General features: G+C 48.4%; 1 protein-coding gene across 2 annotated transcripts in view; it reads right to left on the bottom strand.

The window, feature by feature from the left end:
- LOC140394383 (ras-related protein Rab-26-like) overlaps positions 1-10,267 on the bottom strand; it is a 448,240-nt gene extending 437,973 nt beyond the window's left edge. Inside the window, exons 1-2 of one of the 2 annotated variants that reach the window (XM_072481594.1) lie at positions 9,792-10,267; positions 4,038-4,148 (exon numbers count right to left, since the gene is read on the bottom strand). In XM_072481594.1, the coding sequence (XP_072337695.1) occupies positions 4,038-4,148; positions 9,792-9,983 (303 nt within the window). In that variant the 5' untranslated portion in view covers positions 9,984-10,267. The remainder of the gene's footprint in view (positions 1-4,037; positions 4,149-9,791) is intronic. The other variant, XM_072481592.1, reaches the window with a different exon arrangement.
- Between the last annotated feature and the right edge of the window lie 8,359 nt (positions 10,268-18,626).

Here is an 18,626-nt window from a genome sequence, read left to right as displayed (position 1 = left end):
GCTCGCGGATGCCGCCGAGCTGAGGAACCACCAGGCCCCAGCCAAAGGACCTCAACGTGAGTTGTTATTGCCTTACTGACTGACCCATCCCTCCCACTGACATGTCCATTCTCCCGCAGGTCCTCCAGCCAATGTCGCCAGCCCATCTCGGGTGGCCCTGTCCTCCAAGAAAGACACGATCGAGATGTCACAGCTGCAATCCCCACCCTCCACCAGCGCAGAAAGATGAACATCGGTGGGAAATGTGGACAGGCTTCTGGGACACAATCTCGTGAGCACCACACGGCTGCTGATGCACGTCAGGGGGAAGCAGGAATCCCAGGCGAGACAGCAGTCGGAGGTCAGCAGCTGGGTCCCAGCCTGATGCTGAGCCTATGAGAGGGGTATACTCGGAGCTGATGGAGATGTTAGGGTGCAGCCGTGACAGAGGGAGATCTCAGCGACACTCTAGCAGGTCCATAGCTGATTGGAGGAGTCCCAGAGGCTAAGGGCACAGGAGATGTCGCCGGCAATGCATGGCACTGAGGACAACACTGCTAGGGTGGAGACTGCAGTAGAGCATGGTGCACGATGGCGGCAACATCAATGAAGGTGTCCAAGGCGTCGCGCAGTCGGGGGCGGCCATGGCTGAAGGCCTTGTCAGAATGTCTGCCTCGCTGGGGGATGTCAACCAGCACCAGACTAACCTTGATGAAGTTCTGTGGGACATGTCCCAGTCGCAGACGGGCATTGCTGAGGTGCTGCAGTGCAGGTCCCAGTCACTGAGGGACATCGCTGAGGGCATCGACACGTTGGTGTGGACCATGGGGAACAGCCAGGGCTGGCAGAGACAGATGACGCAGGGGCAGCCGGGGCTCGAACCAAGATGCCACCCACCCTCTCATGGCGGCCCACCCTGCCGAGCACTGGGATGGCAAGCCCAGCACCCCCGGGCTCTTTGCCTGAGATCAAAGATGGCTACTCGGCTCCCCACAGAAGCCCATCCACCAAATTCACGTCTTTCAAAAGGAGTACTAAATCGGCACCAGGGTGACCATTTGCTGGGAGGCTGATGAATGACAGGAAGCCGTTGGATAAAGGGTGACTCTCATTAATTGTATGGAAATGGGGCTTAAGTGGTGATAATTGGTTTCCCGCCACGCTAAGGCGAGATCCCGATTTTGCCCACGGGACCGGGCCGGTTACATCGCAAACTGTTTGGTGCCTGGCATGGTTCTCGTTTTCAGCCTCTCCTGCTATTCACTGGCTTGGTTTTGCTCGAGTGAGAGCGCAATGAGGCCGGAGAATCGCGCCCATAATTTATTCCATAAGTAAGGATAACTGATAAAAAATGATAGAAGGCACTGCCAGATGCAGAATACACTGGGCATTACATGGTGCCATACCGCATCTTTGGTTGTGCAGTGGAAGTTGGCATGACTTATGATGCGCGATCAATTACACTCAAGATGAAGTGATTTCATAACTGAAAGCTTTAATCGACTAGAACTTGTTCCCCAGCAGCTTCGGTACAGAAAGTGAAGGCTGCTGGGACGGCACCGGTTCTTATACTCCGCCTGTCAGGGTGGAGATACGTATCAACAGCCAATGGTAAACTCCTAGGTTTAACCAATGGTCATCAGCCTCTTAGGTACCGCAATAACTGATAATACCACAACTTATAAATAAATAATCAATAAAAATATATATTTTGTTTGCTGGCATGATGATGGGTTAAGACATCATTCAGCATGGTGCTAATCACTGGAGAACTGGAAGAACCAGGTTTGAGGCCACATTTTCTTTGTCAAACGAGCTGAAACTCAGTTAAGGAAGGGGTATACTCGGAGCTGATGGAGATGTTAGGGTGCAGCCGTGACAGAGGGAGATCTCAGCGACACTCCAGAGCTAGGGAGTGGGAAAATAAGCCAAAGATTCAGAGCCCTGGGTGGAACCGTACATGTGTGTAAATGTAGAGATTGGGCTCCATTGTGATGCTCACCACAGTTGACTAGCACTCACTGTCTCAGCTCAGTTGTGAGGAATGGTCACTTGGGAACAAGGTACAGGAGGTCAAAGAGAAAATGCTGGAAAATCTCAGCAGGTCTGGCAGCATCTGTAGGGAGAGAAAAGAGCTAACGCTTCGAGTCCAGATGACCCTTTGACAAAAGGCATTTGGACTCAAAACGTTAGCTCTTTTCTCTCCCTACAGATGCTGCCAGACTTGCCGAGATTTTCAAGCATTTTCTCTTTTTTTTCCAGATTCCAGTATCCGCAGTAATTTGCTTTTATAAAGGTACAGGAGGTCGTTCTGGCGCCCATGAACACCACACGCTGGTTAGTTCCCAACAGGAGAGAGGTGGGGGCGGGGGAGCCGCCAAGTAATTATCTAGTTTCATTGGAGATTACAACACAGACTTATTTTCTCCTTCCCAGCTGAATAGAGTAAATAAGAAGAAATTATTTCCACTGGCAGGGGGTCGCTAACCAGAGGAAACAAACAAACCGAAGATAATTGGCAAAAAGAACCAGAGGGGTGGTGAGTAAAATTTTTTTTTTTTTTTTTTGCACAGCGGGATTTGGGATGAACTGCCCAAAAGGTGGCAGGAGAAGTATCAATAGTAAGCTTTCCGAAGGGAATTAGATAGATACTTCGGAAGAAAACGACTGCAGGGTTATAGGGAAGGAACAAGCGGAGTGGGAGCAATTGGATAGCTCTTTCGAAGGGCTGGCACGGGCTCAATAGACCGAGTGGCCTCCTTCTGTGCTGTGTGATAATTACCTAGCCCTGATTTATATCAGGATCAAATGATGAGGCTTGTGTGTCTCTGCGACAAAGCGGGAGAGACTCCAATTTATCAAACAGCACTGTACAGCAAAAAGAAACAATCCCCATTCTTTAACTCTGTACACAGTTGGGCAGCAATAATCCAGTCCTGTGTTCAGTCACTTTGCAGCTAATTTGCAACAATTGAAGTATACTAGTTTCAGGCTTCTGCATCCCAAAGAAGGCTCATCGAATCACCCGGTGTACAGTCTTAGTGTCAACCACGCAGAGTTTTATGATTCCCACGTGTCATGTAAAAAACAAATTGCACCATGTTTCCTGAAGATTCATTTGTATGCATTCAAGTCTCATTGCACTGCAATACATTTACCAACACAGCTCCTAGCTGAAGAAATAATGCTCAGTAGGAGAGAATTTCTTTGGGGACCATTGCGAATCAGTTGATTTGAACACTCACTGGTGCTGCTATTACTGTATCTGAAAAATCTGAAGGTGGTGACTCTCGTCGGGGCATTCCTTGCACAGGCAATGGGGTCCCTCCTGTACATCAATGCAAGCGGCCATGCTTCAGCGTGTGAGGCAAGACTGAATGTTAGTGAGCTATTTGTCTCCACTGTAGGCAGTGCAGCGGAGCCCGGAGAATCGCGCGTGGACACTTCCCCCGGCAAAAAGCAAGCGTCCATGCACTGAGCCCAGGGTTGGCTTCCCCACAAATAACCCCAAATGAGATCAGCTATTCCAGTCACTGGCCAAGGGTGGAATGAGGGTCCTCCCTGGATGTACACCTCGATACCTCAGTAGCCGTTTGCAGAGACTGACACACACCCTCTAATGCACATGCAAAAATTCAATAGCCTCTCTTTATTAACGTGGAGCTGATAAAAGTGATGTAAAGCCGCGCATTTATTTTTATGTGCCGTTCAGTGACTGGGAGTGTTTATCAAAGCAGTGGGTGAAAAATAATGCCTTTAGCCAAATGGATTCTATGTTTACTGGCACAAATTCAAACCAATAAATAACAAGAAATACTCGCTCCCAACACAAATGCAATGTAAATACAAACACTCTTTCAAATGTGTGCATGTATACTTCGGCAGTGGGACTAGGTGAAGAGCTCTTTCAAAGAGCTAGCACAAACAAGATGGGCTGAACAGCCTCATTCATTGTTTTACTATTCTGTGATTCACATTCTGAACATTTTTTGAACAGCACATTTAATCACATTCCAAGTGCAACAAGTGAGGAAATATAAAGTGTAAGAGAATCTCACCCTGAAGTCAATTCCCACTGTGGAAATAAAGCTTCCTGCTAAAAAAGCTCCATCCTTAAAACGCACCAGTAAACAGGTTTTCCCCACTCCAGAGTCTCCAACTAACATTACCTAGGATAAAACAAAGGGCTTTTACTAAGACAAGCAAGGACAACACATAAATCAGGGACAGTCATTAAACGCACCATTAAAATCTGCACCCACTTTTGTGGGATGATCCCTTTAGGAATTCTCAGCTTGAAATCCATCGACTCATAACGGTATTGAACAAACACGGATCGTTTGTGATTTTTCTTTACCTTCAGCTTTCTACGAGTGATGTAATGCATAAAAGATGAAGCAAATGATCCCTCCAGGTATTGTTTAGATTTTACAGCATAGAAACAGGCCACTCAGCCCGACTGGTGTATGCTGCTTACTAGTTTCTTCCCTAGCCAACTTCAACTAATACTATCGGCACGATGAAAATGTTGCATTATTGGCTCCCGCTTTGTGTGGTATTCTGATTTTAGCATGGCATCTAAACATGTCTCCTGAGATGTGCAGCAAGGATGATTAAAGCCAGCATTGCCTGGCTGCTACACGGTGAGCCTTACCAGAAAGTTCTGTACATTGCGGAATGGGAATTGTGCTCAACTGTAATACCTTCATTTCCAAAATGCTCAGTACTCTCTGGTAGCACATAATGAAATGAAAATCACTTATTGTCACAAGTAGGCTTCAATGAAGTTACTGTGAAAAGCCCCTAGTCACCACAGTCCGGCGCCTGTTCGGGGAGGCTGGTATGGGAATCGAACCGCGCTGCTGGCCTGCCTTGGTCTGCTTTCAAAGCCAGCGATTTAGTCCAAAGGGGGCCACTTCTCCCATCAGTCAACTCAAAGACAGCTCTAGGCTAAGGGCCGGTGCAGACTCGATGGGCCAAAGCTATACCCACTGCCCTGCTGTCTCCCCATCGCACAGGATCACAGGACTTTTACAGTGTAGGAGGAGGCCATTCGGCCCATCGCATATGCACCAGCTCTCCAAACAAGCATCATGACTTATGTCTATGTCTACCCTATGTCTTCTCTGTCAAAATCTTTGATGCTGGTCAACTACTGCAGAGCAATCCAGTACTGATTAACCCATGAGTTTAGGGAGGGGGGAGGGGAATATATGGAGGTCCAGTCCAAAGATGTGCAGTTAGGTGGGGTTACGGGGATAGGGCGGGAGAGTGGGCCTAGGTGTTTCAGAGGGACGTTGCAGACTCAATGGGCCGAATGGCCTCCTTCTGCACTGTAGGGATTCTATGAAAGTGCAGGGGAAGACTAGAAAAAGATTTGGACTACTATGCACATTATAGTTTGATAAGTACGAGCAAAAATGTTCTTATTGACCAATACTATTCTCCAAGTACAGGTGAGGAATGTAAACATCCAATTTTACACAGTGGTTAAGCAAACCTCCTTGGTATCTGAGCTGATAAAAATGCCACGTGTTACTGAGAGATAAAGTGTATGAAGGCTGACAAATATGCCTGGGTCCCCACTCCTGAATTACTTTGGATTTAACATTGGAGACTGGTGGGTGGAGGGGGAGATCAGGCTTAGATTATGGCAGTACCTGCACCCCCTCGCCCCTCCCACACTGTGGTCAAACAGCCTACCTCACAGCACTATGACACATCGACTGTAGTAGCTCAAGGCAGCGGCTCACCACCCACCCTTCTCAAAGGATTGGCAATAAGTGCCGGCCTTGCCAACAATGCACCCATATCATAAATAAACTTGAAAAAATGAGTTGTTGCCTACACTCACTAACAGGAAAACAGGCATTTGGTAAATCTCTCAGAGTGCACCCTTAGCACTCATATGATTGGGCAGCACTGTAGCATAGCGGTTAGCATAATCGTTTCACAGCTCCAGGGTCCCAGGTTCGATTCCCGGCTTGGGTCACTGTCTGTATGGAGTCGGCACGTTCTCCCCATGTGTGCGTGGGTTTCTTCTGGGTGCTCCGGTTTCCTCCCACAGTCCAAAGATGTGCAGGTTAGGTGGATTGGCCATGCTAAATTGCCCTTCATGCCCAAAATTGCCCTTAGTGTTGGGTGGGGTTACTGGGTTATGGGGATAGGGTTGAGGTGTGGGCTTGGGTAGGGTGCTCTTTCCAAGAACCGATGGGCCGAATGGCCTCCTTCTGCACTGTAAATTCTGTGATTCTCTGTGATTTGCAAAATGGTAAATAGGGTGGGGAGAAGCTTTAAGGAACAAATCACATTGAAAACATTCAGGTGATGAGCCAGTCAAAGGGGACTTTTGCAAGCTTACACATTCTGAAGCAAAGAGAGTTTACTTACTCACCTATAGGTCTCTTTAGAACTGTGAACTTTGATCACCGAGACCCATGGAACAATGACCGAGAGACAACTGTCCTCATCAGAGAATCATAGAATTTACAGTGCAGAAGGAGGCCTTTTGGCCCATCAAGTCTGCACCGGCCCTTTGAAAGAGCACCCCACCCAAGCCCACACCTCCACCCTATCCCTGTAACCAACCTAACCTTTTTGAACACTAAAGGCAATTTATCATGGCCAATCCACCTAACCAGCCTGTGGGAGAAAACCGGAGCACCCGGAGGAAACCCACGCAGACGCAGGGAGAATGTGCAGACTCCGCACAGACAGCGACTCAAGCCGGGAATCAAATCTGGGACCCTGGACCGTATTGCCTCTTACATAGAACATACAGTGCAGAAGGAGGCCATTCGGCCCATCGAGTCTGCACCGACCCACATTAATCCCTCACTTCCACCTTATCCCCGCAACCCCTCCCAACCCTTATGGACACTACGGGTAATTTAGCATGGCCAATCCACCTAACCTGCACGTCTTTGGACTGTGGGAGGAAACCGGAGCACCCGGAGGAAACCCACGCGGACACGGGGAGAACGTGCAAACTCCGCACAGACAGTGACCCAGCGGGGAATCGAACCTGGGACCCTGGCGCTGTGAAGCCACAGTGCTAATCACTTGTGCTACCGTGCTGCCCACGTTGTCCCTGTTCTCCCATTGGCCCAGGGGCAGATGCATTGATGTCGCTGATTTCCCACTGGCCCGGGCACAGTTGTAATGATATTCCTATTCTCCCATTGACCCAGGGACTGATGTCCCTGATTTCCGATTGGCCGGGGGCAGCTGATATCCCTATCCTCCCATTGGCCCAGAGTCAACTGTCCTGATGTCCCTGTTTTCTCATTGGCCCAGGGGCAGCTGTCCTGATATCTCTGTTCTCCTATTGACCCAGGAGCAATGCCCTGGTGCCCCTGATTTCCCATTGGCCCAGGTGAAGCTGACCTGATGTCCCTGTTCTCCTATTGGCCCAGACACAGCTGATATGATATCCCTGTTCTCTCATTGGCCCGGTGCGACTTTCCTGATATCCCTATTCTCCCATTGGACCAGCAACTGATGTCCCTGTTCTCCCATTGGTCCTGGGGCAGCTGTGCGGATATCTCTGTTCTCCTATTGGCCCAGGGGCGGGCATTCCGATATCACTGATTTTCCATTGGTCCGGGGACTGCTGTCCCTGATTTCCCATTGGCCCTGGGGAAGCTGTCCCATGTCTATGTTCTCCTACTGGCCCAGGGACTGATGTCCCTGATTTTCCGTTAGCCTAGGGGAAGCTGTCCCCATGTCCCTGGTCACCCATTGACCTGATGTTCTGCTATTCCTGTTCTCCTATTGAAAAGTGCCTTCCTTGTGTTCAGCACCTCCACAAGCAGTGGAGTTTGGGAGCTCTTCCAACCTGTGCCCATTCTTAGCCAGAGTACCACATGTCATTACTGTGTCACTCTTAACAACTCATTCAAAACCATTTAACCACGAGGATGAATGAGAAAGCACATTGATCATCACATGAGTTAGACTCACAGAAGAGGGTTAAAATTGACCCCAGAGCGATAAAGAAAACCAGACACAGACACACATGTGCAACATCTAATGAATAGAATGGCAGCAAAAGTAGTCTGGATCTCTTTGATGAATTCCCCTGATGCTGCATCTTCATTTGTTCTTGGCTTAAGAAATTCATATTTTTACATCAGGAACAATCAAACCAAGATCCCTCGTCTTGGGAAAATGGGATATTTTAACTGAAGTGCTACCAAGATAACAAACCACTAGTTGCAAACTCAGCTATGTTACTGGTTTAACCCCCCCCCCCCCCCCCCCCCCACCGAGTTATGATGTTGTTACTTTAATGCACCACCCACTTCATCCCTCCTACGGCAGTTTTAGTTTAACCCACTCCCAACCCCCAGCTCCAAGATTAACCCCTTAGACAAGTGCTGGTATTATCACCAGTTTTCAAAGGACGGGCTTTCAGCATTTGACAACGTGCCAACAGTGTTTTGTTTGCCTGGCACTATGGGAGCAGCTTCTATTAACAGAGACCACCCCACTCCAATGGCACAAAAGAAAATAATTGAGTCCATTGTACCAGGACTGGCTGGTAAACTGGGACATCTTGCTCATCTCCTCTCCTACACCTGGCCTCTTTGGGTATTGGGTGAACACTTATATCACTGTCTGAGATCAGATGTACGCAGTCCAGTCTCCATTCTGAAAGGATCTGAGCACTGAATCAAAAGGGGCTGGACAGGGGGGCAAGTCTGCCACTGCTCTCGGACACAGAGAGCATTTCAAACCCCTTCCTGAATGGGCTCTCCATTCTTTGTTGCAATTTGCAATACTTGCCGGGTAAACTTACTTATCTTCTCAAACTAGAATCATTAGATTCTAGGGGCTGTTTAGCACAGGGCTAAATCGCTGGCTTTGAAAGCAGACCAAGGCAGGCCAGCAGCACGGTTCAATTCCCATACCAGCCTCCCCGAACAGGCGCCAGAATGTGGCGACTAGGGGCTTTTCACAGTAACTTCATTTGAAGCCTACTTGTGACAATAAGTGCATTTCATTTCAGAATGAGTCAATCCCAGGTGTCCTTTCATCCAACTGAAATCTGGTGACACATTCAGTGGTTATGGCATAACCCATGCTGCCAATCCCCTTTCTTTACCCATTAGTGGGGACTAGCAGCTTGCAATTTGCAGCCAAGAGTTCAGTCAGTGCTCGCGCAAAATGCTATAACAAAAAAACACTGAAATGCAGAAGGGGGGAGAAGAGAGAACACAGAGGCAGTTGGATAAATGCTTTCAAAAGAAAAACAGTGGCCGCTGGACTCTGGGGAAAGAGCAGGGCAGCGAGACTAAAATTGGGCTTTTCTTTCTCCCTCCCAAAGAGCCTGCACAAAAGTGAGGGGCTGAATGGCCTCCTCCTGTGCCGCTTGAGATCCCAGAACAAATGAATTGATCTTGCTCGGGGTTTAGCAATCGTTGGGGAAGAGTTTGTTGAGGGAGGGGGTGGTGACTGGATGTGAAGGCTGACTGACCAGTCAATGCCACCCTGCGTCTTCAGTGGGCGTGGGGGGGAGGCATCAGCAGCGGGGCCGAATGGCCTGCACCTCTGCCGTGCGTTCTTACACACACAAAAATATAGCAACCATCCTTTTGACAAAATATGTTTTTGCAGCTCTGGTAATGCGGAGAATATCTGTTCGCCCGAGTCAGTCAGCCCAGATGAGACTTTCTTATAAGAAAATAAACACAAATAACAAAAAAAAACGAGAGAGAGGGAGGGTGGAGGAAACAAATTGGGCAGCAGCACATCAAACCCAGCCAGCCTGCGATGTGGTGGAGGGGCATCGCCACCTCAAGTGAACCAACCTTGAAAGCTAGATCATAGAACTCGCTGCTGTTGCTCAGAGAGGGTCTGTTGGGCAGGGTCACCCCGTTAATCGGACCCTGCACCCCCAGGTTGCCTTTCCCCGATGCCTCCTGCTCTTTCCCTTTGCCCGCTGGCAGGGTGGTGCTGGGCGACGTGTGACTTTTGCTCCTCAGTGTCTTTTTCCTTGACATCTCCAAGCAGGTCTTTCTTTTGTTTTTGTAAATAATAATAGTTTTTTTTTCACACACACACACTCTTCTCTCTGTTGTTGTTGAGTGTGTGAGAGAGCGAGCTGGAACTTTAAGCGGCTGTTGTTGTCGTTCACCTGGCGGTAAGGATCATGTCTGCTGTCAGAACTGGGAACGCGTATCCCTCACATCTCCGGCGGCCACTTTGCTTCGTTGTAACCATCAGCGAGCGAGCAGCACCCAGCCCGGATGCCTGCTTCCTTGCATGCGTCTACCCTGCCCCTCAGGGTGGGGGGGGGAGGAGTTCACCCACCCACCCGTGATTGGCACCCCAGACAGCCAATGGGCAAAGTCTCCAATCCCCTCAGCCCCGCCTAGTTGAGAGAAGGGGAGGGGGCGTGTCCGAATGAGGCTGACTGCTGTAAACACCTTTTGCTGTTTAACCCCTTGTGGGGCCTGTCCTCTCTGGCCTGCTGTGACCAGGTCATTTGTTTTATTAAAATCAAAGCGGGAGGGGTGGAGAAATTCAACAGGTCTGAGAGCATCTGTGGAGAGAGAGTAACAGAATAGATAGGTGCTTAATGGCCCACGCATTCATGATGGACCAAAGGGCCTCTTTCTGTGCTGGATGACTACCGTTTTCAGTCTATGTGACTCTTCTACTGCTGAAACATTAACGCTGTTTCGCTCTTCACAAGTGCTGCCAGACCTGTTGAGTTTTTTCCAGCATTTTCTGTTTTTATTTCAGATTTCTATCACCCGCATTATTCTGCTTTTATTACATGTGCGCCACGGTAGCACTGTTGCTTCACAGCGCCAGGGTCCCAGGTTCGATTCCCGGCTTGGGCCACTGTCTGTGGGGAGTCTGCATGTTCTCCCTGTGTCTGCGGGCATTTCCTCCGGGTGCTCCAGTTTCCTCCCACAAGTCCCGAACGATGTGCTTGTTAGGTAATTTGGACATTCTGAATTCTCCCTCTGTGTACCCAAACAGGTGCCGGAATGTGGCAACTAGGGGGTTTTCACAGTAACTTCATGGCAGTGCTAATGTAAGCCTACTTGTGACACTAATAAAGATTACTATTATTATCTGTTTTATTGATGTTGTTTCGCAGAATCCATTATTAAGGAAGTAATAACAGGACATTTGGAAAGTCAAAACGCAATGCATCAGAGCCAGCTTGGTTTTATGAAAGATAAACCAGGGGCTGGTTTAGCACAGTGGGCTAAACAGCTGGCTTGTAATGCAGAACAAGGCCAGCAGTGCAGGTTCAATTCCCATACCAGCCTCTCCGAACAGGCACCAGAATGTGGTGACTAGGGGCTTTTTACAGTCACTTCATTGAAGCCTACTTGTGACAATAAATGATTATTATTATTAAATCGTGTTTGACTAATTTACTCAAGTCCTTCAAGATGTAATAAGCCAAGTGGATAATGGGCATCCTGTAGATGTCATGTATTTGGACTTCCAGAAGGCATTTGATAAGGTGCCGCGTAAAAGCTTAATACACAAGGTAAGATCGCATGGGATTAGGGGTATTATATTAGCTTGGATAGAAGACTGGCTAATCGACAGAAGGCAGAGAGCCGGGATATATGGGTCTTTTTCTGGTTGGCAAGATGTAACTAGTGGGGTGCCACAGGGTTCGGTTTTCATGTCCCAACTATTTACAATATATATTAATGACTTGGATGTAGGGATAGAAGGCGGTGGTGTAGTGGCATTGTCACTGGACTAGTAATCCAGACTCACCAGGGCAATGCCCTAGAGACCTGGGTTCAAATCCCACCACGGCAGATGGTGAAATTTGAATTCAATAAAACATCTGAAATTAAAAGTCTACAAAGCCATTGTCGATTGTCATAAAAGCCCACCTGGTTTGCTAATTGTCCTTTAGCAAAGGAAATCTGTCGTCCTTACCTGGTCTGGCCTACATGTGGCTCCAGATCCACAGCAATGTGGTTGACTCTTAAAACATCACTCAGTTCGAGGGCAATTAGGGACGGATTGCTGGCCTTGCCTGCGACGCTCACATCCCAAAAATGAATAAAGAAAAAAAGCTAAATTTACAGATGACACTAAAATAGACGAGATAGTAAGTTGCAATTAGGAAATAAGAAATGTACAAATGGATATGGGTAGGTTAGCTGAGTCGGACAAAATTTAGCAGGTGGTGTTTAACATGGAGTTAAACATGGTAAGTGTGAGATTATCCATTTTGGTTGGAAAAATGGAAAGGCGACTTATTATCTCAATGAAGAGAGACTTCAGAGTGCTTCAATGCAGAGGGATCTGGGTGTCCTCATGCATGAATCACAGAAAACTGGCGTGCAGGTACAGCAGGTAATAAGGAAGGCAAATGGAATTTTGACCTCTATAGCTAAAGAGATAGGGTATAAAAGTAGGGAAGTGTTGCTGCAACTGTACAAGGCATTGGTGAGACTGCACCGTGTCCCCTTATTTGAGGAGGGATGTAGTTGAATTAGAGTAGGTTCACTACAGAGATGAAGGGTTTGTCTTATGAAGAGAGATTGAACAGTTTAGGCCTCTACTCTCTCGAGTTTAGAAGAATGAGAGGAGATTTAATTGAGGCATTTAAGATGATAAAAGGCAGTGAGAAAGTAGACGTGGGGCAGATGCTTCCTCTTGTGGGGCAATCTAGAACAAGAGGTAATAATTTTAGGATAAGGTGTAGCAGATTTAAAACAGAGATGAGGAGAAATCACTTCTCTCAAAGGGTCCTGAATGTGTGGAATTCACTACCCCAGAGTGTGGTGGATGCTGGGACATTGAGTAAATTTAAGGAGGAGATAGGCAGTTTTTAGTTGGAAATGGTTTATGGAGAACAGGCAGGGAAGTGAAGTTGAGGCCAAGAGGAAATCAGCCATGGTCATATTGAATGGCGGAGCAGGATCGAGGGGCTGAATGGCCTACTCCTGCTCCTAGCTCTTATGTTCTTCCATTGGAGAGAAAAATATTATCCAGAACACTGCGGAGAATTCCCCTGCTTGAAGTATTGCCGTGGGATCCTTGGCGTCCATCAGGGGAGGTCTGAATAGCCTCAGTCTAACATCTCATTCAATAGACAGCATCTTTGACAGTGCAGCACCCTCTCAGTACTCCACTCGAGTATCAGTTTAGAACATTCACTCATGACTCTGGTGTGGGGTTTGAACCCATAATCTAGTAACTCAGAGGTGAGAGTGTGACGCACTGAGATAAGTGTGATACCCATTTATGTGATTAATATAACCCACTGAGAGACACTCTGTGTGCAAATCATTGTTCCCTCTTTGAAAGAACGATACAGGCAAAAACAAGCTTCTTATCATTGCTTTTTCAGATACAACTTCTTCCATGGTTATTTTAATTAATATAAATACCACAGTATTATATCATAGATTATCATAGAATTTACAGTGCAGATGGAGGCCATTTGGCCCATCGAGTCTGCACCGGCTCTTGGAAAGAGCACCCTACCCAAGGTCAACACCTCCACCCTATCCCCATAACCCAGTAACCCCACCCAACACTAAGGGCAATTTTGGACACTAAGGGCAATTTATCATGGCCAGACCACCTAACCTGCACATCTTTGGACTGTGGGAGGAAACCGGAGCACCCGGAGGAAACCCACGCACACACGGGGAGGATGTGCAGACTCCGCACAGACAGTAACCCAAGCCGGAATCAAACCTGGGACCCTGGAGCTGTGAAGCAATTGTGCTATCCACAATGCTACCGTGCTGCCCAAGAAAACATGTTGGTTGACCAACAGAAAATAATATCAAAGGGCTCGTCCAGGATTTGAACCCGGGATCTCTCACATTTCCATGCAGTATAAACCCCGAAGCGAGAATCTTACCCATAGACCAACGAGCCGGTAACAAATATGGTGTCATAACACCATATGGAGTCAAGCAGAGTACAGAGTGTTCTTATAAGCCTTTTCCCTTATGTAATTGTTTTACAGGGATGTCTGTTGAGGGTTCTGAGCTTGTACGAGCTTTGGGTGTGGTTTTTCAGTCTTCAAGAGGTGACCTGTTGAGCAAAACCTGTTTTAGTAGAGCTCCTGTTTTAATTATTACTGGTATTGTTAAGCTTCATATTTATATAAGGAAGTTCCTTCTTTTAAACAATGCATTTAGCTACCTACTCTGTGGTTTCAAATTACCACACGGGGTTTCTGGTAAACATTTCTGTTCCTTCTTTCAGGCGATGTGAGCGTTCTCCGCAAGACCAGCCCATCACTAATTGCCCTTGAACTGAGTGTAGTTAAGAATTAACCACATTGCCATGACTCTGGGTCATGATCAGGTAAGGATGGCAGATTTCCTGTCCGAGTGAACCAGAGTGGTTAATGATAGCTGCCGCGGCCACCATTACTGAGAGTAGCTTCATAATCCCAGATTTATTAATAGAAATTAAATTCCACCAGCTACCGTGGTGGGATTTGAACCCATGTCCCCAGAGGATGAGCCTCATTGTTAGTCCAGTGATATATCGACCACACAACCACCTCCCCCAAACCCCCACAGTTTCGAGCAGTGTCGATCAGTCAGAGGCTGTTCTGGGTGCAAGAGTCCAACGTTTGCTCCTGTCCACACCCGAAACCCCACACACTCCAGGCAGCGAATGCTGATGAATATAATTTCTTGTAGCATGTACTTCCCAATGAAACAAGGAGCGTGGTCGAGAATGAGTTGCTTTTTGCACAAAATCAATCAAAGTTCAGATCAAAATAGTTTTACTTGGAAGTGTTATGGAGGCTGTTTTAAATTATTAATCCAACTGAAATATGTCGGGCACGATTCTCTTGCCACGCTGCGCTCAGGTGAGAACACAAGGAGGCCGGAGAATCCCGGGAGATGCCTCCAGCGAGTTCACCGAAGTTCCGCGAGACGTCCAATTCAGAACTCTGCCCAAATGGGCCTTACCAAACGCTACTCCTGGAAGTAGGTCGTAGACCTACTTACGACCTACCTGCCAAGGATCCACCAGCCACCCTCGATTCTCCGGCCTCCCCAGGGAGGCTGCAGCCGGGCGCTGATCAGTGCTGGTCCACACAAATGTGGACCGGGTGGAATGGCACCGGGGGGGGGGGTCTCCCGGGCCATCAGAGACCCTTGGGTGGTCAGGGTAAGTGCAGGGTGGCCCCCTAGCCCTCCCCCTAGAACGTGAGAATCCTTGGCACTGCCCAGCTGGCATCTTGGTACTGCCATCCTGGCACTTCTAAAGTGCCTGCATGGCATAGTCAAGTTGGCAGGAGCACATACTGGGTGCCAGGGTGGCAGTGCAAGGGTGCCCAAGTGCCGGGGTGGCATGATCAAGAGACAGGAGGCGATGTTGCTCTTTTTAGCTTTAGTCTATTTGCTCTGTTTAGGTTAACTTTGCTCATGAGTCGCCAGGTATCTTTATGATACCGCCACATGGTTCAAGTTCAGGTTATGATTAATAACACAGCACACCGCTTAGTAAGGATTAAAACAACGGTCATTTATTATATACAATATTAATACCCTAATACTACTTTCTATATAACAAACCTATCACTACTGGCCAATACTTAACTTAGGAAGAGCCCACCAGGTCAGGGAAACGAATGGCTTGTCCAATCAGATCTGGCCCGCGGGATTCAAAAGGCTGCTACAGGTCGGTGGCTAGGTGTCTCTACCGGATAGCGATCGTTTTATTCAAACTTACACTTGCCGGTGGCTGGTCTTGCGAAGGTCTCGAGCAGGCGAAGGTGAGAGAGAGAGAGAGATCTGAACGTGGACCTTTACTTTTATAGGGCCCAGGGGCTTCCCGCCTCCCGGGGCGGCCCTTGACCCTGAGTCCCAAGTGATTGGATTCTGTCCCCAGTCTCTGGGGTCGATGTGTCCAATGGTGAGGCGATTCCTCGATCGGGGGGTGGTCGCTCACCTGTCTTTGTTTCGGCCACTGCAGGCGCCGACAGGTCTGGCCCGGTATTCAATTGCTAATATGTTGCAATTGTTCCCGGGGATAGCCGATTTAACTGTGGATGTCTGAGTAGATTAGATGTAAACAGTCCTGAATGAAGCTGCGGATACCTGGGTTGATGGGCTGTTGATAGCCCTGAGTATCGATCTGGGCTACGTTCCCAGAGCTGAATATGCAAACCTGTCTGCAGCTGCCTGCTTGTGTCTCGTTAGCTGCTTTTCCCAGCAGTCTTTCGGGTTAGCCGTTTTAAACTGGGTTTTGGCCAGATTAATCGGAACGCAGCCATTTTACATGGCTACAGCGAGAGGGGTCATGCCCATGAAATGAGGGTGGAGGGGGGGTTTGAAGCGTGGGGGACTACAGAGCAGGTAAGTAGGGGGCCTCGGGGAGGTTGGGTGGATGATAGGTGGGCGTCCTAGAAGGGAGGGAGTGCTGGGTCTCCTGACTTGGGGGATGTGGGGTAGTGTCCATGTGTGTGGGGGGTGACATTGCCCATGGATGGAGGGTGTGGGGGTCCCACAGGCTCACTTAGAGATTGGAGCACCCCTTCAAAATGGTGGTCCGATCCCTTAGTTCAGCTGCCCTGTGCTAAAAACAAGGGCGTGATTCTCTGTTCCCCAACGGCAATTTTGTAATCCGCGATCGGGCGGAGAATCCCTTTTTACAACAAAAAGTCGGGGGCGGCGCCTGTTTTACGCAGGTTTCATGTGCACCGCCTCCTCCGAAATGGCCTCATCGTGGTGCGAGCCGAACGGCGTTGAGACGGCCTCAGCGCTTCACCTGAAGGCCTTCCCCCAAAGCTCTGCCCCGATGGGCTGAGTTCACGACGGCGCATTTCACGCCTGGTCTCAGCGTTCAGGAACCTGGCATGGCGGCTGCGGACTGCGTCCAGCACCGCCACAGTCGGGCGGGAGCCATGCTGCCGGGGGGCTTCCGCAAGGGCTGGGGAGACTGGTGGGGGATGGTCAGGGGATGGCGAGGGGGTGTCCAGGGGTGCACTATCTGGCAGGTCGGGTCCGCGCACGGCCTGCGCCATGTTGTACAGCACAACCGCTGCAGGTTGTCGCCGTGAGCATGCGCGGCCACGGACCTGGCCATTTTCCGGCCGTTGATTCCGTCGAGTCCGGGAGTTTTACGTGGCGCGGCTGCTAGCCCGTCACCGGTTGCAGCATCGGTGAGCGAGCGCTACCGATTTTTTTCCACGTAAAACGCCACGGATCCTCCGCACTTAGCCTCAGAATCGGACAATCTGGCTCTTTCGTGTCCGTTGAAAATAGTTTTGTTTTAAGTAAATCAGATGTTTTCACTCAATAGAGTTCAGAAGAAAAGGGCGGCATGGTGGCATAGTGGTTAGCACTGCTGCCTCACAGTGCTGGGGACCCGGGTTCGAACCCGGCCCCAGGTCACTGTCCGTGTGGAGTTCACAACCCAAAGATGAGCAGGGTAGGTGGATTGGCCACGCTAAATTGCCCCTTAATTGGAAAAAAAAATTGGCTACCCTGAAATTAAAAGAAAAAGCATTCAGAGGACAGGAACAGGCCACTCGGCCCACCTGGCCCATACTGGTATTTATGCTCCATATGAACTTCCCCCCACCACTCCTGATCTCATCCCGTCAATAGAACTTTCTGTTTCTTTCTCCCTCGTGTGTTTATCCAGCATGTCCTTAAATGTTTCTAGATTACTGTTTGACAACAACAGAAAGGATTGTGCAGATAGTGTGGGTAAAAGGCATTGAAGTGTCTGATCAGCCATGATGAGCAGGTTCGAAGGGGTTAATTGGCCTGCACCTGTTCCTAGTTGAAGGGCTCTCTTCTCCTTTAAAACAGCTTTTAAATCCCAGCCCTTCAACCAACCTGTCCCAGTGTTTCCTTATGTGGCTCGGTTGCAAGTTTCACGTTCAGTTTTTGTATCCTTTACAGTACCTTGATCAGCCAAAATGATGATTTTATTCAGTGAAATCAGATGTGATTCTGAACATTTTTTATGAGGTCGAAAACCAGTAGCTTTTTAAAAAAATTATTAATGTAAGGAACCGTTCTACCCAGCAGACACTGGATGTGTGCCAGTCCATTAAGCAGCTTTGGTTGTCATGAAATAAAGTTTCCACACTTGCATTAAATGACTTGTCTTTCTCCCACAATCCTACATCAACAGTGGCTGCACTACGAAATGCCATTCATGGTTCACAGCCAGGTTTAGATGTTTTGATGTGATAAGCAGCTGTATAATTGCAAATTTTATTATCCTGCATCAATAGAACAGGATATTGCGGCAACAGCTATAGCCAGCCAGGAACGCCGGGCTGGCAAAGTGTAAAGGTATAATAGTGAGTAGCATTCTGTAAAACTCCACACGTATACCCTGGAATAACCTGGATACCGCAGCCACACTTCATGCTACAGCTGTTGGTTGCAAATTAATAGCATTTCATCCTCCCTGTTTATGATGTTTAAGTTACTTGATTAGGTTGCTGCTTTCGCAATGACTCCCAGTTGTCCATTATTACGGGATAATGGACAGAAGCAGCAGAGTTTCCTGGTACTCAAATGTGGATGCCTGGCAGATGTGCATTCACCGTGTCAGGGTTATTAACCCTATGGTGGCTGCATCATTGCACATCAACAATGTAGGATGTACTGATCATTGGATTTGCATTTACAATCTTTGCTGCTTTGGAAATG

Source organism: Scyliorhinus torazame, chromosome 17, assembly GCF_047496885.1.
Source record: "Scyliorhinus torazame isolate Kashiwa2021f chromosome 17, sScyTor2.1, whole genome shotgun sequence".
In the NCBI taxonomy this organism is placed as follows: domain Eukaryota; kingdom Metazoa; phylum Chordata; class Chondrichthyes; order Carcharhiniformes; family Scyliorhinidae; genus Scyliorhinus; species Scyliorhinus torazame.
The sequence above is the reverse complement of the archived record's forward strand: the minus strand, read 5'-3'. Positions and strand labels throughout refer to the sequence as shown.